Genomic DNA, 23,191 nt, shown 5'->3' with positions numbered 1-23,191 from the left:
CAGAACCTCTCTTCTCCCTGTTTTGGGGAAGAAATATCCCTGAAGCCTAGATCTACTTGCTGGGCAGAGGTCAGTAAAATGGGATGGATGTGTAATTGATTGATTGGAGCTGTAATTCAATGGGGCCTCATAGCTATACACCCCAAAAGGGCACCAAGGTCCTTGGGGCTCCTTTAGGTGAATTTAACTTGCTTTACTCAATAATAACACATTTCTGAAAACATGCCTACTGTGTCTTTGTATATGGCATGTTACACTTAAAGCTGGTGTTAGGAAGGTGTGCTTAAAGCTGAGATTTTTTAAATTATTTATTTATTTTATTTTATTTTTTATTTTATTTTATATTTTTAGAGATGGGGTTTCACCATGTAGGCCAAGCTGGGCTTGAATTCCTGACCTCGTGATCCGCCCGCCTCGGCCTCCCAAAGTGCTAGGATTACTGGCATGAGCCACCGCGCCTGGCCCAAGCTGAGATTTTTTTTTTTTTTTTTTTTTGAGACGGAGTTTCGCTGTTGTTACCCAGGCTGGAGTGCAATGGCGCGATCTCGGCTCACCGCAACCTCCGTCTCCTGGGTTCAGGCAATTCTCCTGCCTCAGCCTCCTGAGTAGCTGGGATTACAGGCACGTGCCACCATGCCCAGCTCATTTTTTGTATTTTTAGTAGAGACGGGGTTTCACCATGTTGACCAGGATGGTCTCGATCTCTTGACCTCGTGATCCACCCGCCTCGGCCTCCCAAAGTGCTGGGATTACAGGCTTGAGCCACCGCGCCCGGCCAAGCTGAGATTTTTTAAAAAAATTTTTTAAGATGGAGTTTTGCTCTTGTTGCCCAGGCTGGAGTGCAATGGTGCCATCTCAGCTCACTGCAACGTCCGCCTCCTGGGTTCAAGCGATTCTCCTGCTTCAGCCTCCAGAGTAACTGGGATTACAGGCGTGCGCCACCATGGCCGGCTAGTTTTGTATTTTAGTAGAGATGGGGTTTCTGCATGTTGGTCAGGCTGGTCTGAAACTCCCGACCTCAGGTGATCTGCCCCTCCACACTCAGCTTCCCAAAATGCTGGGATTATAGACCCGAGCCACCTTGCCGGCCAAAGGTAACAATTTTTATAAAGCAATAAAGTGGCTTGTATGTGAGGAGTGACATTCATAGCTCACAGCCTTATCTCAAACTCTCCTCCCAACCCTGCTCCTCCCAGAAATAAATACCCTGAAGGCCAGGGGTTGGGCCTAACTTCCCAGGCTGACCCCTCCCTGGGTAATGTGCTAGAGCTTTACACCTGCATCTGGTCCTGGTGGTGCTTGGGAAGGGGGAGCCACAAGTGGGCCTGCCATGGCACTTATGGGGGCTCCTTCTGCAGAGTGGGGCCAAGAGAACAGGAATCTGCTCCCCTGGGTCAGACATCAGAGAGGCTGGGATCTCTGAGGCACAGCGAATGAGCAAGCCCTTTCCTCTATAGATGGGAAATGGGGACCTGACTCTGGGGTTACTGTCTCCCAGACCAAAGCCCATCTCACCAGCCTTCTGGTCTCTTCCCAACACCTGAGCTGGAAAGAGTTTTTGTCTTCTGAACCAGATACCCACTCTCTGAGTAGACCAGGCCTTTCATAGAAAGTGACAGATCTAGGAAGCTGTGGCACCTTTCTGGGACAGCTGTGTGTACTTTGCACTAGAGGCAGGGGACCCTGCAAAATAATATCCTTCAATTCGAATCAACCCCCAGGGAGATGATAGCATGACAGCAAGCCAGCTGTAGCTGGAACCGCAAGAAGGCAAATAAATGGGTTTTCTTGCAAGTTTACCTGCCCCAGGGAGACTGGGACAAAGCCATTGGCTACATTAACAGTTTATTTGGGTAAAAACAATGTTTGTGTTTCTCATTTGTATTTTCAGGCTTGCATAAGTACCTACTATATGTCAGGCCTGTATCAGTGATACATAATTCTGGGCTCAAAGAGCTAAAAGTTTATAAGTGGAAATCAATAATGGTATATATATCATGTTAAATAGAAGTATATGAGCAGGTTCTATGGGAACACAGAAAGGAAAACAAGAAAATTTCTGGTAGGGTGGAAGGTGTAATCATTAATTCAGGTTTTGAGGGATGAATAGGAGTTTGTTTTGGGTCACACAGGTGATGGGGAGGACATTGCTACCCAAGAGCACAGCCAGCACTTCTAATCCCACCGTTCTAAGGCAGCCTTGTGCCTACCAAGGCAGGCAGAGAAGCGTCTACTGTTCAGGGACAGTTGACATGGCGGGGTGGGCGTGAGAGGAGGCTGCAGAGGTCCCATCCTAGGAGAGCCAGGCCAAGTGGGTTCTGCTATGGGCTGTGGGGAGCCTTTGGAGGACTGCCCATCCAAGGACATTTTAAGGGAAGAGGGGCTGTTTCAGATGGAGAATACAAACCCAAGAGGCCATCAGAAGCTGGAGTGGGTAGAAGCAGGATTGGAGATGGACGACAGCTCTTAGAGTTAGTGAGCTGGGATTTCCAATGTAACTTAGAGGGAGAGCCAGGGAAAGGGGGAATTTTATGCCTTTCTCTACCTCATGCCTCACTCTGTGCCTGACACGCACATCCCCAGTCCATGAAGGAAGGTAGCTGGTGCTTGGATTGGCACCTGAGCTGGGCTGCACTGGGCCCAGGAGTGGCAGAGACATTGAGTATGCAGCAGATGTTTTCTACTCTCCAGCGATGCCCATCCAAGGGGAGAGAGAACGCAAGTGCAAACAGGAGAGGCCACCCCTTGGTGGCTGCACAGCAATGCTCCCCAGGCACAGAGCCATCTGCAAGAGCAGCCCTGGCTGAGGGCTGCACACAGGCTTGGCCGATGGTGGGTTTACAGGGGGAGTGTGGCTGCAGATCAGAGAGGACGATCGCCCCCTGTGTGCACACACTCTGCCCCTGTCCCCAACCATGTGCCCATCCCCTGCCTTCTTGCCTTTCCTTCTCTTCCAGCCTCACTAGGGGCCCATCTCTCCTTCCCTTGAGAACTTGCTCCAGGTTTTGCCAACTTTATAATACCCAGGAAGGCCCTTTCGATTGACTGCTGGGAGGAGTTGAAGCCAGTGGTACTTTGCTAGTGGAGAGACTGTCACAAGTCTCTTTGAGAGTCTGCTACGAGTATAATCTATGCAGAAAAATCAATGCCCCTGCCCACAAACATGGAATTCTGCATATGATCTCAAGGGCCTTGAAGCCCACCTCCAAGCAAAGGGGGAGAGGGATGACAATGTTTGAGGTTGTGGTGGGTCTTGAGAGCCTGACCCGAGGAGAGGCTGGTACCCCTTTTTTTCTCCCTAGGGAGATTTTAAGGAGGGGCTCTTTGGGTCAGGAGGAAGCCACAGCCCCCAACCCAGTCCCCACTTTGAGGCTTCAGGCAGGGGAGTGACAGCCTGGGAACCGGTCTGCCAACCAGTTTAACCAGGGACTGGTTTCGACTCAGGGAGTTCAAAGGAAGCTGGGGTGCACCCTGTCCTACCCAGCCTGCCAATGGAAGCAGCAGCCCTTAACCCTTTCCCGGTTGTGCCCTGGACAACATCCAGGTGGTGGTCCATGCTGGAGAGGGATCTGAGCTTCCTTGAAAGATGAAATGCGTAGAGTGACCTTGGCTACAGCTGGGAAGTGCAACCAGACACCCAACAGTGGGGAAACTGAGAGAGAGCCTCCTGTGCTCCGCCACTCCAGATCTCCCTTGGGATTCCCTCCTCCAGCGTGGCAGTCCCCGGAGGTCCCCGGCTTCTGGGTGGACGCATGGGCGCTGGGATTGAATTTCCAGCATGATGAATATTCATTAGCCTGAGCCGGCCTCTGCTTCTGTTTACTTAGCTGGGAGGGGCTGGGTTTCAGGTTCACCGTGACTCCAGGAGCTGCCGCAGAGCAGGTACTAGCTCCTGCACCTGTTTCTCTTGCACCTGATGTGCAGCTGCTCCTACCCACCTCTCCTGGCCGAGCCTTGCCTCGTACAGCACCCCGGAGGCACCCCTTCCTGCCTGAGTCTCAGCCTCCCAGGCAGCTCCTACACTCAACTGCTTCTCTAGGAAAGGTCTCACCTCCAGCCTGGAGCAGTCGGGATTACAGGTACAGGCAGAGGGCCGGTGGGTGGGGAAAGCAAGGCACAGACCCCAGTCAGGGCACCCAGTTCTGCCAGTTCTTCTGGGAAAGAACCCAGGCCTCTAACCTGGACTCCACTCAGGACTCATCCCACTGGCCTCTTGGAGTCAGTCCAGGCCTCCAACAGAGCTCCTGCTGAGTAGTTTTCTGTTAACTCTTGCTGAACGGGAGCCCACCCCTCTGACCCCGCAGCCTGGAGCATTTTTCCAGCTGTCTGGTAGGAACATCTCCCCATTTTTATCCAGGGTACCCCAGTCTCATTCTGCATGGACAAGCATCATTAGGAGCCCTGGAGAGGGATGGTGGAGGGAGTTCTGTGTTTTGTCCAACAACACATTAGCTGACTTGCTTCCCCTACCTGCCCCTCTGCCACTCCACCTCTGCCCCAGTCAATGGTTAACTTCTTCCAGCTCAGAAGGGGCCTGGCTCAGTCTGGGCAAAGCCCTTCGGAGCAGCTCACAGAACCCAGCTGGGATGGAGGGGCCTGTCCCAGGACACCCATGTGCATGCCATAGTGCTGGTCACCAAAGACCAGGTGGCAGGCTGTTCCTTGAGACCCTTCATGGCCCCAAAGCTGTGCAAACAGTAGAGGTGAAGCTGGCATCCTCAGGGGCTGATTTCTATCATCCTTGGATTGCAGGGCCCCAGGGCAAGGGCCCAGCCCTTAGCTTGGCCAGCTCAGGAACCTGCATGAGCGAACTGCAGGGCCCACCTTGTGTCACCAAATGCTGGGTCAGTTTGGAGTCCGGAGCACCTGCCCCCCCCCCAACCCCCTTCAGCCCTCTGTGATTATGCAGGGGCACAAGGTTGTAGATATCTTGTTCTTTGCAACTTTGAGAATCTGGGAGGTTTGGACACCACATCACCTTTTTTGTTTGCTTGTTTTTAAAGCAAATCAGACTTTACACTATCTTTTATGATCGCTATTTACCGAATCCCACAGCTGGGTTATTTTGTAAAACAAAGAATATTCCGCTAATTTTTCTGTTTTGCAAATTCAGATTTCCATAAGTCAGGCTTGCTTAAAAGGCAAACACCTGCTTACTGGTGCCTACATGTCCTCCTGGGCAGAAGAGACCAGAAGACCTGGCAAAAGCATTCTTTTTTTTTTTTTTTTGAGACAGAATCTCACTCTGTCACCCAGGCTGGGGTGCAGTAGCACAATCTTGGCTCACTGCAACCTCTGCCTCCTGGGGGATTTTCGTGCTTCAGCTTCCCTAGTAGCTGGGACTACAGGCACATGACATCATACCTGCCTAATTTTTATTGTGGGTTTTTTTGTTTGTTTGTTTTTGTTTTTTGAGACGGAGTTTAGCTCTTGTTGCCCAGACTAGAGTGCAATGGTGTGATCGTGGCTCACTGCAACCTCTGTTTCCTGGGTTCAAGCAATTCTCCTGACTCAGCCTCCGGAGTAGCTGGGATTACAGGCATATGCCACCGCACCCAGCTAATTTTGTATTTTTAGTAGAGACAGTGTTTCTCCATGTTGGTCAGGCTGGTCTTGAACTCCCAACCTCAGGTGATCTACCCACCTAGGCCTCTCAAAGTGTTGGGATGACAGGTGTGAGCCACCGCGCTCTGTGTATTTCTGTATTTTTAGTGGTGACGGAGTTTCTCCATGTTGGCCAGGCTAGTCTTGAACTCCGGGCCTCAAGAAATTCTCCTGCCTCAGCCTCCCAAAGTGCTGGGATTATAGTCTTGAGCCACTGCACCTGATCTCTGGCAAAGAACATTCTAGAGAGACCAGAGTACAAGGCAAGGACACAAGGGCACCAGACCTGATGCCTTGGTGGAGGCCCCAGGGCAGGGCACAAGGGCTGTTCCCGTCTCTACATTTTCTGATAAGTTCCTTGTGATCTGTGGCTCCCTTTATGCCAAGGAAAGTTAAGCCTCAAGTTTGTCAACTTGAAATGCCTGTTAAAACAGGTGAATTTTAATGGGCACAGGCAGAAGCTTCTTTCTCTCTGGAGCTAGAAAATCTGGTGGTTATGAGTCTCAGGAGCTGGATCTTCTGTTCTTCCATTCTCCAAGTTCCTTGCTCCAGATGAGTAGTGGTGGGGCTGTGGGCCTCGTTCCAGACAAGGCAGTGACTGGGGTACCCACAGACCAAGCAAGTACCCTGTTCCTCCTTCTCTGCTCTCCCCATACCTCCTTCCAGAAATCCATTCTGGAACACTAAGTTCTGTGCAAGGCTGTGCTAAGCCCAGGTGAGGCAAGCTGCCAAAGCAAACCTCTCAGGCTGTTCCTAGGTGTGCTCACCTCTCCAGGGTGCCCTGGAAGTATTTATCGAGTCCCTCTCACCACCCCTTCACTTTCTGAGCGGGAGCTGCACAAGATCTCCCCTCAGCTTCTCTTGCCACTTGAGCCCAGCTAAAGGGACAGAGCTGGCAATGTGGCAGCTGCTTCCCAGACAGAGAAGTGGAAAGGAATCCACCAGCTGTGTGCTCTGGGGGAGGGGGTGGGGACATGGAGGGGCAAGAGACCAGAGCAGCGAGGAGCATGGATGCAGGCCTTCAGCTCATCATAAGCCTAGGCCCGCATCGTGTTCTCCTCTTTCCTGAATTTGATATGCTCCCCAACCCCTAAAATAATCTATCCTCATTATGGAAATTCTGGAAATCAGAAAACTAGAGTAGAGAAAGCACCCTCTTCTCCTACATAAAGAAAGGCACTATTAATCATTTGGAGTATGTCTTTCTGGTCTTTTTAAAAAATGCAGTGAATACCTCCAGTTTTTAAAAGGAGGTGAACACCAGGCGTGGTGGCTCACGCCTGTAATCCCAGCACTTTGGGAGGCCGAGGTGGGCAGATCACCTGAGGTAAGGAGTTCGAGACCAGCCTGACCAACATGGAATAATCCCCGTCTTTACTAAAAATACAAAAAATTAGCTGGGTGTGGTGGCGCATGCCTGTGATCCCAGCTACTTGGGAGTCTGAGGCAGGAAAATCACTTGAACCTGGGAGGTGGAGGTTGCAATGAGCCAAGATCACAGCATTGCACTCCAGAGGGGTGACAAGAGCAATGCCTTCTAGCTTTCTGGTGCACACTGGCTGCGCCTTCCTCCCCTGGAACTTTCACAGCTGGCACCTAGGCATCCTGAGAACTAGACCACCAACCTTGCCAGTCATCACCATTCCTCTGCCTGTTCTGTCACTGATCTTCCTTCATCTAGCAGACTGTCGTCTGCTTCTATCTTACATACCTCATCTATCGATGATGTCCAGGCAACCTCCTCTCCCAGAACTTCCGCTAGCTCAGACAATACCTTTGTTGAAATTAGTCAAAGGTGAGGCCCCTGGGGAAGGCAGCTCCGTGGCAGGGTACGTGGTCTATGAGTAGAGAAGCCTGGATTTCAGACCCAAGCCCCACCCTGAAAGGTACAACCTGTGATGACCGAGTCTCCCCTGTACTTCTGGGATCCTTCTAACTGCTTTCTGCCTTTTTAGCTCCCCTTTCTCATGAAAGCTTGGTGGGAAAGGGAACCATCCCTTAGTAATTATTCCCATTATCATAGGTTTTATTTTGCAATACATGGTTACCTCTGTGGGCAGGGATTAACAGTAGAGCTAAATGCTATGGCTGGATGGGATAGGTGAGGAAATGCCCCAGGATTTCCCATTCCTAGCCTGAGGCTCTGGCTCCTGCCTTAGGAAGAGCCCAGCAGCTACTTTAGCCTTGCAGGTCACTGCTGGGAAGTTCAAATTGCTGGGAAAGTCACTAATTACATTTAGTTTTGTAATGAATTCCAAGCAAAATGCACAGGGTCTTTCTCTCCCTGTGCTACCAGTCAATGGTCTGCCCACAGCTGGCAGCAGGGTCTGGTGGTATAGTGGGAAGTTTGGGAAGAGCATGAAAGGCCTGGATGCCGTGTGACTTGGGCAAGCTGTCCACCTGCCTGCGGCCCTGAAGGGCCTGGCAAGAATGATCTCAAAGCTCCAGACAACCCTGCAGGGCAGTAGTGTGTGCCTGTCCCACTGCCCCTCTGCCTGGCGTCCGTGGCTTCCCTGTCTTGACCTTGACTTTGACCCTTCTCTTTTCTCACACTCTCTAAAAGCATGTGTCATTCCACTGACCTGAATCTTGGGTTTATTCAGTCCTACCTTCAATTCTTTAATTCTTTTTTTTTTTTTTTTTTGAGACAGAGTCTTGTTCTGTTGCCCAGGCTGGAGTGCAGTGGTGCGATCTCAGCTCACTGCAATCTCTGCCTCCCGGGTTCAAGTGATACTCCTGCCTCAACCTCCTGAGTAGCTGGGATTACAGGTGTTTGACACCAAGCCTGGGCCCTTTCTTTAATTCTTAAAGCAGCCCATGATTAGGAGTCTAGAGCAAGCTGGTCCAAAGGCACTCACCCCTTTTTCCCATTGACCCCTTTGTCTCTCCCTCCCTCCCACCCTGCTCCAGCAGAAAGCCCCACCCTCAGCTTAGGGAGCGCCATGACAACTGAAATTGGTTGGTGGAAGCTGACTTTCCTCCGGAAAAAGAAATCCACTCCCAAGGTGCTGTATGAGATCCCTGACACCTATGCCCAAACAGAGGGAGGCACAGAACCCCCGATGCCCGACGCTGGAGGCCCCAACAGCAACTTTAACACCCGCCTGGAGAAGATTGTGGACAAGAGCACCAAGGGCAAGCACGTCAAGGTCTCCAACTCAGGCCGCTTCAAGGAGAAGAAGAAAGTGAGAGCCACACTGGCAGAGAACCCTAGCCTCTTTGATGACTGTGAGGAAGGGCGGTCATCGAAGTGAAGGACTGAGGAGGGTGCTAGCACCTCCTGGTTTCCTGTCATCAGCCAGATCTGAGACAGGAGCTTGCCACGCTGGCCTCTTTGGCCATAGCTGAAGCCATGGTGGCAGTCGATGTCTGCTGGCAGGAAATGGCTGGTTTTTAGATTTGTATTTATGTGCCTCCACTTTTAAGGCCTGGGAGATCCCAGGGTCCTCCCACCCTCACCCTGACCACATAAAAAGGCACTCTAGTTCAAGGGTGAAAACCCTCACCCAGGATGGACAGCCCTCCTTGAAGCAACGGCAGGGCCGGCAGGGAGGTGGGCATGGCAGGGAATGGAGCGAGCCAGACAGACTTCACCTCCTCACTGGACACAGGGTCAAAGGCGAGTTTGAATTGCTGCTCCCTTTACTTTCTCTACCTGTGACTGTTCCCTGGACCAATCCTGAGGAGGTCATATTTTCCAGAAGCCACGTGATGGGCTCTGGTTTCTGTGGAGCCAGAGGCGGAGACGCTGAACTTGAGCTCACCTCCTAACACAGGCAGTAAACTTCCTGGAACTTTGCCCTCAGGTGTGGAGGGGGCAGAGGACACAGCGCTCTGTGGGGGGTGCTGCAGAAGACTAGATTGATGGTAGTTTGACTTACTGGTTCCTGTTTTGGCCATGACTTGTGCAGGTGGAGTCACACACCCTCAAAGGGAAGGTACACTGGCCAAATTGGGGGAGTGGGTGGGGAGTTTTCTCCCTTCCCTCCCCTGCAGTAATAGTATTTAACAGGTATCAGCTCCAGAGATGGGTCCTGGAGTCTTAAATTTTGTTTAACAAAATAATTGTAGGTTTCTCTCTTTGTAATAACAATGCTGGAAAGCAGAGAACCTCTTTCATGCTTATGTCTTGCACTTATTGAGATGACTGTTTTTCATGCCTTTATCTTCCTTATGTAAGTAAAGTGGACCTTTGTGCTCAAACTGTTCCTTTCAAGCTTCAGGAAGGGTACCTAGGTGTGACAGTGTAGGAACTGGTCACTAATTTTTACCATCAAACCAGCCTTAGTGTGGGGATGGGGGAGCAGGAGCTAGTTATACCGCAGTGGTCAGTTCTCTCTGGTCAACAGAGAGGCCATCAGATGCTCAAAAGAGTAAGACAGAGCTTTGATGACTGACCCCAAAGTTTCAGTGGTTTGGTTTGGGATGAAGATTCAAACTCTGGCTCTACCCCTTAATAGCTGGGTGACCTTGGGAACATTTGCTTGTCCTCTGAGCCTCAGTTCTCTCTTCTGTAAAAGGGGGCTGAAATAATACCCATCTTGTCAAAAGCGGTCAGTATTAAGTGGCCTATGAGAGGCCCCATAGTAGGTGCTCAGTTTAATACTGGCTTCCTTGCCCCTTGCTTTATAAACAACTCCACCGTACTCCATAGCTTTGGTTTAAGAAAACAGAGAGGGCGGGTATGGTGGCTGAGGCCTGTAATTCCCTCATTTTGGGAGGCTGAGATGGGTGGATTGCTTGCGCGCAGGAGTTTGAGACCAGCCAAGGTAACATAGCAAGATCCCCATCTCTAAAAAAACCCAACAAACAAAAATTAGCTGACTGTGGTGGCACATGCCTGTAGTCCTATCTGCTTGGGAGGCTGAGGTAGGAGGATTGCTTGAGTCCAGGAGTTCAAGACTGCAGTGAGCTATGATTGTGCTACTGCACTACAACCTGGGTGACAGAACTAGACCTTAACTCCAGAAAAAAAATTTTTTTTAATAAATAAGAAAGGGGAGAAAGCTGTCATCTTATGATGTTAGGTCCAGCTCTTTATCAAGCCATAAGAGCCGGGAACTAAAAAAAGTTGGCCAAATCTCTGGGGCTCCTGGTAGAAACACAGGGAAAGACCAAGGCGGCCACTAAACAATGTGGTCCTGTGGCTTACAGGTCAGCTCCTGGCAGGCTGCTGGCCACCCCACCCCAGGCGCTGTTGCTTGGGGAATTTATTCCTGAAACAAACAGACCTATACAAGGGAGCCTTTGTTAGGTGCCTCACCTAACAGGCCAGGGGGACTTCAAGTGATGGGGGAGGGAGACCAGGAGCTGGAGGGATGGAAGGCAGGCTCAGGGTGTTGCCTTTCCCAAGGCCTCTTCCCCTACCCCTTCTCACTACACAGAACTTTCTAGGGTCTCACTAATTACTCAATCCATGAGGTCTCCATAGAGGAACTCCGACTTTCCCCACACCACAGCCCTGCCCCATGTTAATAGGAAACATTTATAGGGTGCTTATGGCAGGTGGCCCTAGAACAAGCCCTCCCTAAGGTGGGTCACTTAATCCTATCATCACCTGAGACAGGTGCAGTCATTATCCCCATTTTTCAGACAAGTTGGCTGAGGCTTAGAGGTGAGATCACTCACCCTGGGGGCCAGGCACTGGCAGTGGTGGAGCTGGGACTGAAGCCAGAGCCAGCTTGTGCATGTGACCACTGTCCCACACAGTCCCTCCCACTCTTGATTCTTACCTGCTGTGGGAACAGGAAACTGAAGCTCAGAACAAAGAAAAGCACAGACACCTTCTGCAGAAGGGGAAGTGGGGAGGGGAGGGAGCAACGTCTGAGTCTTGGATCCTGGGAGGTGAGCATCGTTTGAGGAGGCTGGACAACTCTGGAAGCATTGGGATAAAGCCAACCAGCTTTGAAGCAGAGTGTCCCCTAAGACCCCAGAATACAGGCATCTCCCACATCCGCCCATTCTCAGTTTCCCTGAGTGGGGAGCAATAAGGTTAGGTCCTGGGCCACCAACCTAAGGTTCTAGATAACACTGGTACTGTACTACCACCTCCTCCAATCTCACCATCACCACTCTGGGTGAGAGTGTCCACAACCCCTCTGACCCTTGCATGCTGACCCCAGCTCCATCTTCTAGGTAAAGTCCACCTGTGTTTCTAAGCTGGGGGGGCCAGATGGATATGGGGTAGATACTAGAAGCCAAAGGGAGATCTGACTGCCCAGGGAAGCAGAGTGAGGCAGCTGCAAGTTTTTATGAGAACAGGGAAAGAGGAGGAACCGAGAGCGTAAATATGTGCGGGAACCGGGAGAGGCTGCCGGTTATCGACCACAGTTTCACTGGGACGCGGCCCAAGCAGAGGAAGGGGGAGGCAAGGGAGGCCGGCTAGAACTGGCCTTCACTGCCCGGAAGGGGCCGACCCTGTGCGACGGGCTCCCCCTGCTGGACATAGGCCTACTTGATGCGGAGAAATGAGGGGGCAGAAAAGTCTATTAAATTTCCTCAAGTCCCCTCCTTGGGGGTTGAGGGAGACCAGACCGGGTTGAACATCAAAAAAATGCACAGCTGACAGGATTTTATTACAGACTGGGGGCAGTAACGACTGGACAGAGAACAGAAAAGGAACAGCTGAGACCAGGCTCAAAGCTGGGGGGATACACAACCCCCAATAACACAAGGTGGGTGCAGCGCTTCTACACACACGTACACGAACTCAGAAACGGCACTGCTTACAGTACAAGAAAAAGGGCAAGGTAGCTCAGGGCACCTGACACCCTCCTGCCTGCAGGGTGCCGCAAGGTTCATGTGCCTTCCTGCACTCAGGCTTAAGGGGGATTAACGGGGAGAGGGCTGCCCTTGGAGGAGGCCTGTGGATAATAGGGACTGAGGCACAGGGCCCTGCAGGGGAAGGAAGCACAGCTCACAGAGTGGCAAGCTCAATGCCAGCCAGTGCAAGCAACAGTCAGTTCTCTGATCCTGGCTTAGTCACAGCATTTACTCAGCCTGGCTCCTCTCCATAGCTAGCAGGCTTCTTGCTCATCCAGGCTGTCTCTGATCAGCGGGCTTTGCTCAAAGAGAGCAAACACAGTTCAGCACAGACTCAGCTGAGGGTCACGAAAGGATCACAGATTGTGAGGGTGGGAGGTCATGGTTTAGAGGTTGAGTCAAGTGCAGTTGGTCACCTGGGGTCTAGTGAAAATACATGGACAGATTCAGTGGGCCAGGGGTCTGAATCTCTAAGGGGCTGCCAAGTGATGCTGATGCTCTTGGCTTGTGGACCACACTGTGTATAGCAAAGCTCTAGACCAGGAGGCCTCAACTTTGGCTGCACAGAATTCTCTGGGGAGCTTTTAAATTTCCCAGTGCCCAGGCTGCCCTCATATCATAGTAGAGACAGGGTTTCGCCATGCTGGCCAGGCTGGTTCAATCATCTCTGAGGGTGGGACCCAGTCATCAGGGTTCTTAAAACTTTCCAGGTAATTCCAGTGTGGGTGAAAAGCTAATGATCTAGGAATCATCAGCAGAAGTGGGGAGTAAGAACAGCAGATATGTGGGTAGTCTGAAAAACATAATCTCTATAATCATTTAATTTTCCTTTTTGGAAAATGTATGTACACATACACACACCGTTTCCACAAACAAACATAGAAAGTAAAGCTGATTAAAATGTTCCTGTCCTATTGGTACCAGCACATGAATCCCTTCTACAAAATTCCTGACTGACTGGGAATAAAAATTCCCAGTGACAGCCCACTCCTTCTTAGGCAGGTCTGATGCTTGAAATATCTCCTAATACTGAGATGAAACCTGCTTTCCTGTAACTCTGTGGGTCCCTTGGAGCCACAGAGAAGGCAACAATCAGTAAGGGAAGTACTATAAAAATATACTATTCTGCGCTGGGCGTGGTGGCTCATGCCTGTAATCCTAGCACTTTGGGAGGCCAAGGCAGGCAGATCGTAAGGTCTGGAGTTCAAGACCAGCCTATCCAACATGGTGAAACCGTGTCTCTACTTATAATACAAAAATCAGCCGGGCATGGTGGCACACACCTGTAATCCCAGCTACTCAGGAGGCTGAGGCAGGACAGCCACTTCAACCCGGGAGGCAGAGGCTGCAGTGAGCTGAGATCATACCACTGTACTCTAGTTTGGGCGACTGAGCGAGACTCCATCTCAAAAACCAAAAACCAAATATATATATATATATATTGGGAGGCTGAGGGGGATGGATCACTTCAGGCAGGAATTGGAGACCAGCCTGGCCAACATGATGAATGCTGTCTCTACTAAAAATACAAAAATTAGCCAGGTGTGTTGGTGGGCACCTGTAATCCCAGCTACTAAGGAGGGATCCCTTGAACCTGGGAGGCAGAGGTTGCAACGAGCCGAGATCATGCCACTGCCCTCCAGCCTGGGTGACAGAGCAAGATTCCATCTCAAAAAAAAAATTCTATTGGTAAATGAGTTAGTTAAGGTTAAGTTGTAAGCAATGGAAATAGATTCTAGCTAGATTAGGTCCAAAAAAAAAAAAAAAAAGAGAGAGAGAATTTACAGAGATAGTCGGGTGTTTCAAGGCAGGGGGAGGAACTGCACAGCCAACCTGGGAAGGAGGTATTAGGGAAGGAGAGATCCTGGGAATTGCAACAGCAGCAGCAGAGGCTGTTGATTCCTGTTGTTTCCTGGCTGCCATGAATGACTTGGCTTCAGTGACTCCCAGCATTCTGATCCCTCCATTTCAAATTTCAAATTATTGACAAAACAATCTGATTGGCCAGATTGGCTCAGGCGCTTATGCTGGGACTAAGCTTTGGCCAGGATGACTCACGAGATGTCACCAGAAAGGGAGTCACACTGGCTGCCACCCCAGAGGGAGCTATCCTAATCAATCATAGGCATGGTCAAAAAAATAACTATGGAATTATTTTCCATGTGTGATTCTCTATGCCACCATTACACTCAGCTTGACCAGCTAACTGAGAACCAACTGAGTACAGAGAACTCGGAGGATGAGCTGTGAAGAGTCCTGAATATAAGGGGTAGGGAGGGAAATGGGCTGAGGGTAGAAAGAAGGGCCTGGGTCCCAATCCCACACTCTCTCTTGACACCTAGCCCTAGCTCCACTCTGGGCCAGAGTCAAGGTGCAAGTCTCTCATAGAGCCAGTCTTCCTCCCCGCGGTGGGTCATGGGCCCCAAAGGGGAATCTCCTGTGGGTAGGCCCCGCCGAAAGACTATCCGGTCATGCAGGCGGTTGGTTTGACCTTGCCAGAACTCCATCACCTGGGGGTACAGGACATAGCCACCCCTATAAGGAGAAGCAGAGGTTTCAGTGCTCTGTGGGTGTTTCTAGCCAGGTCACTCTCCTACCCTCACCCCTCATCCCAGGGCCTCTTGAAGGAAGTTGCTGGGATGCATCTGACAAGGGTTGCCAGGGAGGAGGAGATCTGTAATTCCCCAGGCAGGTGGCTTCAAGTAAATGTAAGGGCATGGTGTCCCTTTCTAGATGACTGCCAGATGTCACTCACCAGGATTTTGGCTTGGGCACCTCCTGATCCTGGTAGAGCTGTTCCAGTTCCTCATTTTTCTTTCTCAGACACTGTCCAGGGGAAGGAGTTAGAAGAAGGGCCAGGCCCAGTCAATGATTCATTAACAAGGACTTCCTGAGGATACGTGCTGGGGACATGGGTGAGCAGAGCAGACTGGCCTCTGTCCTCCAGGAGCACACAGTCAACGGGAGGGCCAGACCGACAGAGGAGGCCTATTTCCCCTCTCCCCCCCCGCCCACTTCCCCTAGGGAGATTGTCCTTTTCACTGTTTTCACTGGGCTAGAGAGAGAAGAACCTGGCATCTTCTTGGGACAGCTTCTAGGGATAAGCCAAAGCCTCCACCACCTAGAGGACTATGGCAGAGCCCCACTCACCTCCCGATCAGGGATCACAGAACTCTGGTGGCTGACCACAGCCCCAATCTGGCTGCTCTTGGGGCGGGAGTGGAAGTAGCACTCAGCCTCCTCCTCAGACAGCTTCTTCACAGGGCCTTCCACACGCACCTGCTCAGGGATGGCTCTGGGTGAAAGGCGTTCAATGCCATCTGCCGTCCCTACCAGCAGAGGCCCCGTTCCTCTCTGTTCTCTCTATCCACTGCCCCACCACTCCTGGCTCCAACTAGACCAGCTAACTGAGGGCTGTTTTGGAGGCAGAGTGCCCAGGTGGGACGTTTGCCCAGTCTGGAGACCTTCACTAGACTCAGCCATAAACTCAGGCCCTGCCAACCCAGCCTATTTTTCCAGGCTCTCCTGGGAAAATTCACTCACCTGACGGTTAAGTGGCTCCCAGTAGAAGACAAGGGAAGCAAAGGGATTTGAGTCCTAGAAGTAAAAAAGAATCCACAACCAGCCATCAGGACAGGGAGAGGAGGCCTCCGGCATGCAGGGGAAAGGCAGGAGAGCTGTGGTGTGCAGGCCTGCAGCAGACGCATCCACTGTAATGGCTCATTTAAATCCTCAAAGGTGGGCCTATTGTCACAGATACAGAGACAGGCTAAGTCACATGCCCAAGTTCCCTCAGTAATGGTGGAGCTAAATTTAGGCCAGTCGGACTCCAAAGTGAGGCTGGGCCACTTCTCTCACCCACAGATTTGTGAGTCTTGAGAAATACTGGCATAGACTCAGGGAGGTTTACTCATTTTGGATTCATTCATTGAATGCACACGAAGTGCCCACTCTGGGTCTGACAACAGGAGACATGCAGGGGGTACAGCAAAGATAAAACAGAGCAGCCTCCACTCCTCGAGAGCTTACTGTTCGGCAGAGGAGACAAATATCCGTTACATAATCACCTAAATAAATGCTCACTTACAAACTGAAGAAAATAACGAAAAGGAAAGTTGCAAGTTATAATGACAGCAAACAGCATGACGGGCTGAGTCAGAGTCAAGGAAGGCCTTCCTGAGGAGGCAACATGTTGGCTGAGATCTGAAGGAACAGGTGAAGGCTGATGGGGGTTAGGCAGGGACCTTTGCATTCATTCATTCATTCATTCATTCATTCATTCATTCATGGCAAAGAGCAAGTGCCAAGGCCTCATAGCAGGAGGGTACTTGCACACAGAGAGCAAGAAGATGGGCAGGGGTAGGGGCAGGTGGCATGAGAAGGTGACAGAAGGCAAGGGCCAGACCCTTCAGGCCCTGGGAAAGATTACCAGCTCTTTTCACTGACCAGCTCTTTTCCTTTTCGGCTCTCGAAGTTGGTGAAGAAACGGAAGCCATCTTTGCCAAAGCCCTTCAGTAGCAACATGCGAGCAGAGGGTTTTCCATCTCTAGGGGCAAACAGCAGAGCACTGTGGTCAGAGCCTGCTTCAATGTTGTGGCTACAGTCCCTCTCCCCAAAAGATGTCTAAGCACCCCCTCCAGCTGCACCCCCTTTATTGAGCTGTCAGGCTGCCCCCTCCCATGTGCTCCTGGGGGTTTGTCCTAGAGGTATGACACTACAGCCTGAGGCCCTGTTATGGACTGAATTGTGATACCCAAAACCCCTATGTCAAAGACTGAAACCTCAGTATGACTGTATTTGGAGACAGGGACCTTATGGAGGTAACTAAGGTTAAATAAGGTCATAGGGTGGGGCCCTAATCCAATAGGACTGGAGTCACTGTAAGAGAAGAGACTTCAGAACCACCTCCCTTACCCCCCCCAACACACACACACACACACACACACACACACACACACACACACACACAGGAAAGGCACTATGAGGACATGGCAAAAAGCAGCTGTCTGCAAACCACAAGCAGAGGCCTCACCAGAAACCACCCCTGATGGCACCTTGATCTTGGACTTCTAGCCACCATAACTATAAGAAAATAAATTCCCTACCGGGCGCGGTGGCTCAAGCCTGTAATCCCAGCACTTTCGGAGGCCGAGGCGGGTGGATCACGAGGTCAAGAGATCGAGACCATCCTGGTCAACATGGTGAAACCCCGTCTCTACTAAAAATACAAAAAATTAGCTGGGCATGGTGGCGCTTGCCTGTAATCCCAGCTACTCGGGATGCTGAGGCAGGAGAATTGCCTGAACCCAGGAGGCGGAGGTTGCGGTGAGCTGAGATCCCGTCATTGCACTCCAGCCTGGGTCACAAGAGCGAAACTCCATCTCAAAAAAAAATAAAGAAAATAAATTCCTGTTGTTTAAGCTACCAGTCTACAGTATTTTGTTAAGACAGCCCTAGCAAACTCATAAGACCTTAAGGGCAGGAACTAACAATAATGCAATCAGTCAATGCTTAGGGATCATGGTGGTGCTATTAGATCAGCTCCTCTGCTCAGAGCTCTGGGAGACACCCACTCGCACAGTACAAGAGCACTGCTTTCAAGGCCTTACAGTCTAGCAAGGAGTATTGTTCTATCTATTATAGCCTGAATAACAGGCTATAATACAAGTTATGTCTCAAACGGCATATGATTGTCAAAGGAATGATATAGTCAAGTACTGTACTAGATTTTGAGAGAGGGACAGAGCTTCACCAGAAGCAGCTCCTGAATAGCAGACAGGGTTTGGGTAAATGGAGAGATGAGGGAGGCAAGGGGCTATGTATGGATGTATCAAGGGTAGAGATGAACAAGGCACTGCATTTTTATCACTGACATGTAATTTTGTGGTCTGGTCTCTGATTTATAGGTAGGGACACAGAGGCCAAGGGAGGACAAGTACCTTGCCTAAAGCCACACAGTAGCTGGAACCATAAAGTTGGCATCTAGAGCTGAGAGCTTCATAAGCTCCTACTTCATATGTACCCAGCCAAAGAGGGTCCCATGGCCATGCCCACCTGGTACAGGTAGCCAGACACATGGCGTTGGCCTCCCCTATGTCAGGACACTGAACAGCATCCTCAAACCAGGCAGCAAACTGTTTCACTGGGTCCAGGGAGGTCAGATGAGTCTCCTCAAATGCCTAGAAAGGGAGTTTTATTTCATTTAATAAACATATATAGCGCTTACTATATACCTGGCACTGTTCTAATCACTTTTCAAATATCAACTCATTTAGTCCTCATGACAATGACCTTAAAATAAAAAATAGTACGCAGTAAGAAGATTCTGTGCCCCATTTTATAGGTGAGGAAACAGGCATAAGAAGGTCAGACAACTTGCTGTCCCAGAGCTAGCAATGGATAAATCAGGGTTTTATGTCATGGGTGTCAAAATTGTCTGTGTATCAGAATCACCTGGGGAGCATTAAAAAAACTTTCTGGGCTCCACCCCCATAATTTCTCATTCAGCAGGCTGAAATTTAATCAAAAACTGCTTTTGTGTGTGTGTGTGTGTGTGTGTGTGTGTGTGTGTGTGTGTGTGAGGCAGGGTCTCACTCTTTCGCCTGGGCTGGAGTGCAGTGATGTGATCTCGGTTCACTGAGGCCTCAACCTCCCAAGCTCATGTGATCCTCCCACCTCATCCTCCCAAGTAGCTGGGATTACAGGCATGCTCCAACATGCCCGACTAATAAAGGTTCTCTTGGTTCCCATCCTGAGGAGGGAAAAGGAAAAGAACTTCCCAGCGGTCAGCAAAAAGTACTGAAGGCAGTAAGCTGAGAGCTTTCTCCTCCCTGAGCTAGACCCCTTCCCCACATTCCACTTATTTTTTTTTCTCAAACAGTTTGTAAGCTCTTTATCGCTGTATCCACCCAAAGAGAGGCCCATGACCATGCCCTCCTTGGGGAGTTTGGGTGACCCCCAAACCTCCTTGCCCTAGGGGGTGGCCCCAGGAGCCCTGAGGGGCTGGCTCCTCCTACTCCCCTCCCCCCAGTAGATAACTCCGAAGACCCCTCTTCCCCCACCCCTTAACGGAGGCCCGGCCCTGTGATGACAACTATAACATGAAACCCTGATTAATCCATCACTAGCTCAGCGGGACTGAGCAAGTTATCTGACCTTGCTACCTGTACCAGGTGGGTAGCAGGGTTCTAAGCAGTTTAGAAACATCTAAGTCTTAACATCCCCGTGAGCTAGGTACTGTCACTTCCCAGATGAGGAAACTGAGGCCCAGAGAGGTTAAGGATTCCAACCCAGGTAGGCTCCAAATTTCGAGCTCTTATCCCTTATGAAAGGCTGACTTTTGAACCCATCTTCATTCGCATTTCCCCGGAACTGCTCCCCCGGTCGCATGTCTTTGAAGCCCCCTTCTCCCACGCGGGTGATCCCCAAACCTTCTTGCCCCATTGGTTGGCCCCAGAAGCCCCGAGAGTTTCCTCCTACTCCTCTCCCCGCTGAAGATGAATCTGGGGACCCTTCTTTCCCCGCCCCTGCAGGAGGCCTGGCCCTGGCGGCTGCACCTCTCTGTCTCCGCGGTAGCTCTTGCGCATGGGTCCCAGGTCCATGGCAGCACCGCGACCACACAGGTGACGGAAGTAGCCTGGCCACTCGGCAGGTCGCCCAAACGTCGCAGTGACGCCCCGCAGCCAGCACGTCATGAGGACCGCCGGCCACGTGACCCGGCTGTCGCCCCACGCTGGGTTCCTTTGAGTTCGGAACCAATTTCTCACCGCAGACGTCTACCCCAAGGAAGGAAGGATTTGCCAGTAGCCCAACCAAGCTAACAGGTCCTAAGTCCTAGGAGCCAATGGGAGTCCAGGATCGGAGGAGGGAGACAGGCACGGAAAGGTCATTGGTTGGAGCTTTTGAGGAGCGAGGCCGATTAGAGCGTGAACAGAGGAACCCAGCGGCCAATGGGCAGCACCTTTGGGGGCGGGAGCAGAGAGACAAGGAAATGCTGTCACCGCCGTTAACACGCACGTGGAGGTTAGTTAAAGGTATAGGAAGATCTCCTGCAGCTCAGGCGGGGCGGAGGATGTGTCCCGGGGGCTTGAGGGGAGTGGTCAGTATTAAGTGGCTGGCCCACAGTAGCTGCCTGAAGGTGAGCTTAGGGCAGGAAGTACCCCCTGGGAGGGGAGACTAGTGGAATGGGAAAAGAAAAATGGAAAATGGAATTAGGGGCCAGACTGAGGCAGGGTGATGGGGACACATAGAGAAAAGGGTAGTCTGGCTGTGGGAGAAATTAGGGCATGAGAGTGGGAGAGGTTGAAATGACTTGTGGACCATGCCCCGATTGGGGAGGTGCAGTGGGGCTAGGAAGAGACGGTGAGGTGAGAAGGAAGATGGCTGAATGGGAAGGGGGAAGAAGGAAATTTGGGACCAACGCATCCCAGACAAGAGTTGTTTTCCTCTTCTAGTTTTGTTTTTGTTTTGTTTTGTTTAAGACAGACTAGCTCTGTGGCTCAGGCTGGCGTTCAGCGGCGCGATCTCGACTCACCGCAGCCTCTACCTCCCAGGTTCAAGCAATTCTCTGCCTCAGACTCTCGAGTAGCTGGGATTACAGGCACCCACCACTACGCCTGGCTAATTTTTCTATTTTTAGTAGAGACAGGGTTTCACCATGTTGGCCAGGCTGGTCTCGAATCCCTGATCTCAAGTGATCCACCTGCCTTGACCTCCCAAAGTGCTGGGTTTATAGGCATGAGCCACCGAGCCCACCACCTCTTCTAGTTTTGAGCCCTCCCTCCAGCCTCATTTATTTAAGCGAGGGTCAGAGCATACTGCTCCCTTTGCTCATGGTTTCCCCTGCCATGGTGCATTGGAGTTCATAGGAGCCAGTGTCCTGGTATATGGCAAGGCTGCCAATGTCCTGTCTCTCCAGGGCCTCCCCCATCTTTATCAAGCTTTCCCTTTTCCACATTTTGCCCATCCTAGGTAGTAGGAGTCTAGCACCTAGGTCAATGCCAGCAATTGCCACCAGGGAGTACACACCAGATGGCTGTGCATAGCCATTCCAGGCAGTGGATGCAAGGCTGAAAATGGGAAATCCACTTGTGCTTAATCCAGTTCTGACCTGGCTGGGGCAGCCTTGGGTTGAGACCTCTCTCTAGCCCTGCTTTCCACCAGCAATCAGGAAGGGGAGCTGCAAGAGTCATCTAGGCAGGCACCCAGGACTGTGCCAGGTAAGGGGAACTTCCTTGCCTGCCCAGGTGTCTGCATTACAGCTGAGCTTCATAAAGCCCTACATTAGATACCTGTCATCCTTTATGTGTACATAGCTTGAGCCAGATAGAATCTGGAAGACAATTTTGCTGCAAAGAAATAATACAGGTCTCAAGGCTTAATGATATTTTCTATGGATTCTCCATTGGTTGGAATTTTTTGTGCTGCCGTCATTTTCCTCCATCAGCATAATTGAGAGAAAGTTAACTGGATTTACTTTCCTGAAGATTGTCTTTCTATATAAGAACATTGCTGTCTTCCCGCCCTCCTAAGCCCCTGCAGTTGAACCTGTATAAGCAGTAATGAATGCACTTCGACTCAGATGACTTTTGTTCTTTTTTTTTACATTTTTTTTGAGATGGAGTCTCCCTCTGTCACCCAGGCTGTAGTGCAGTGGTACAATCTCGGCTCACGGCAACCTCCGCCTCCTAGGTTCAAGCCATTGTGCCCCAGCCTCCCGAGTAGCTGGGATTACAGGCGTGTGCCACCACACCTGGCTAATTTTTTGTAATTTTAGTAGAGATGGGATTTTGCCATGTTGGCTAGACTGGTGTCGAACTTCTGACCTCAAGTGATCTACCCACCTCAGCCTCCCAAAATGTTGGGATTACAGGCGTGAGCCACCGTGCCCAGCCATGGGGTTTTTCTTCATGCTCTTTTAGCATTCCTGGGCTGCTGCTTCCCTGGACCTGGATCCTAGGACACCAAGACTAAGATCATCTGTGTACTTAAAAGCCAACAGCTCAGTGTAGTGGGGGTAAATACATATTTATGTATTCATTCAGTAGACATTTGTTAAAGACTTCCTTTGGACCAGACACTGAACCAGGTCTGAGAACATTAAGATGAAGATGACAACCTGGGCTTGTAGTCTATAGGGGGAGGCAGATTTGTGAGCTTAGGAATTGTTGTGGCCTCTTTTTTTTTTTTTGAGATAGAGTCTCACCCTGTTGTCCAGGCTGGAGTGCAGTGGGATGATCTCGGCTCACTACAACCTCTGCCTCCTGGGTTCAAGGGATTCTCCTGCCTCAGCCTCCTGAGATATTTTAACAGGTGTTTCTGTGCAGTAAAAAGGAGCAAAAAGAAGAGGATCAAACAGTCAGGAAAGGCTTCATAAAGGGAGTGGACATTTGATGTCTTAATGAGTAAGTTTTTACTGGATGGACAATGGAACAGCCACTCCAGCAAGAGGGAACATTGTGAGTAAAGGCATGGTGCACTTGGGGGACTCTGAAGATGTGTAATACTGCTGGAGCAAAGGCGATGAGAAAACAAGCTAATCGGCTGGGCGCGGTGGCTCAAGCCTGTAATCCCAGCACTTTGGGAGGCCGAGGCGGGTGGATCACGAGGTCAAGAGATCGAGACCATCCTGATCAACATGGTGAAACCCCGTCTCTACTAAAAAAATACAAAAAATTAGCTGGGCATGGCGGCACGTGCCTGTAATCCCAGCTAGTAAGGAGGCTGAGGCAGGAGAACTGCCTGAACCCAGGAGGCGGAGGTTGCGGTGAGCCGAGATCGCGCCATTGCACTCCAGCCTGGGTAACAAGAGCGAAACTCCGTCTCA

At 50.8% G+C, this 23,191-nt stretch overlaps 2 protein-coding genes across 4 annotated transcripts; one reads left to right on the top strand and one right to left on the bottom strand.

The window, feature by feature from the left end:
- Positions 1–1,828: 1,828 nt before the first annotated feature.
- Positions 1,829–20,184, bottom strand: PNPO (pyridoxamine 5'-phosphate oxidase). 2 transcript variants are annotated; one of them, XM_032279857.1, is made up of 8 exons: positions 19,923–20,184; positions 18,421–18,545; positions 16,813–16,912; positions 15,910–15,963; positions 15,517–15,645; positions 15,122–15,192; positions 11,337–11,387; positions 1,829–3,868 (listed from the first exon to the last, which is right to left on the bottom strand). In XM_032279857.1, the coding sequence occupies exons 1-7, from the start codon at positions 20,058–20,060 to the stop codon at positions 11,363–11,365; spliced, it is 642 nt and encodes a 213-aa protein (XP_032135748.1). In that variant the 5' UTR covers positions 20,061–20,184; the 3' UTR covers positions 1,829–3,868; positions 11,337–11,362. The 2 variants fall into 2 exon arrangements, with proteins under 2 accessions (XP_032135748.1, XP_032135747.1); XM_032279856.1 differs by lacking the exons at positions 1,829–3,868; positions 11,337–11,387 and adding an exon at positions 14,147–14,901.
- Positions 3,637–9,807, top strand: PRR15L (proline rich 15 like). Of its 2 annotated transcripts, none has more exons than XM_032279858.1 (2): positions 3,637–4,079; positions 8,518–9,807. In XM_032279858.1, the coding sequence occupies exon 2, from the start codon at positions 8,547–8,549 to the stop codon at positions 8,856–8,858; it is 312 nt and encodes a 103-aa protein (XP_032135749.1). In that variant the 5' UTR covers positions 3,637–4,079; positions 8,518–8,546; the 3' UTR covers positions 8,859–9,807. The 2 variants fall into 2 exon arrangements, with proteins under 2 accessions (XP_032135749.1, XP_032135750.1); XM_032279859.1 differs by having other exon boundaries at positions 8,515–9,807.
- Positions 20,185–23,191: the final 3,007 nt, after the last annotated feature.

The sequence above is a fragment of the Sapajus apella genome, unplaced genomic scaffold (genome assembly GCF_009761245.1).
Source record: "Sapajus apella isolate SASKATOON/1434 unplaced genomic scaffold, GSC_monkey_1.0 scaffold12, whole genome shotgun sequence".
NCBI classification, from domain to species: Eukaryota; Metazoa; Chordata; class Mammalia; order Primates; family Cebidae; genus Sapajus; species Sapajus apella.
The sequence above is the reverse complement of the archived record's forward strand: the minus strand, read 5'-3'. Positions and strand labels throughout refer to the sequence as shown.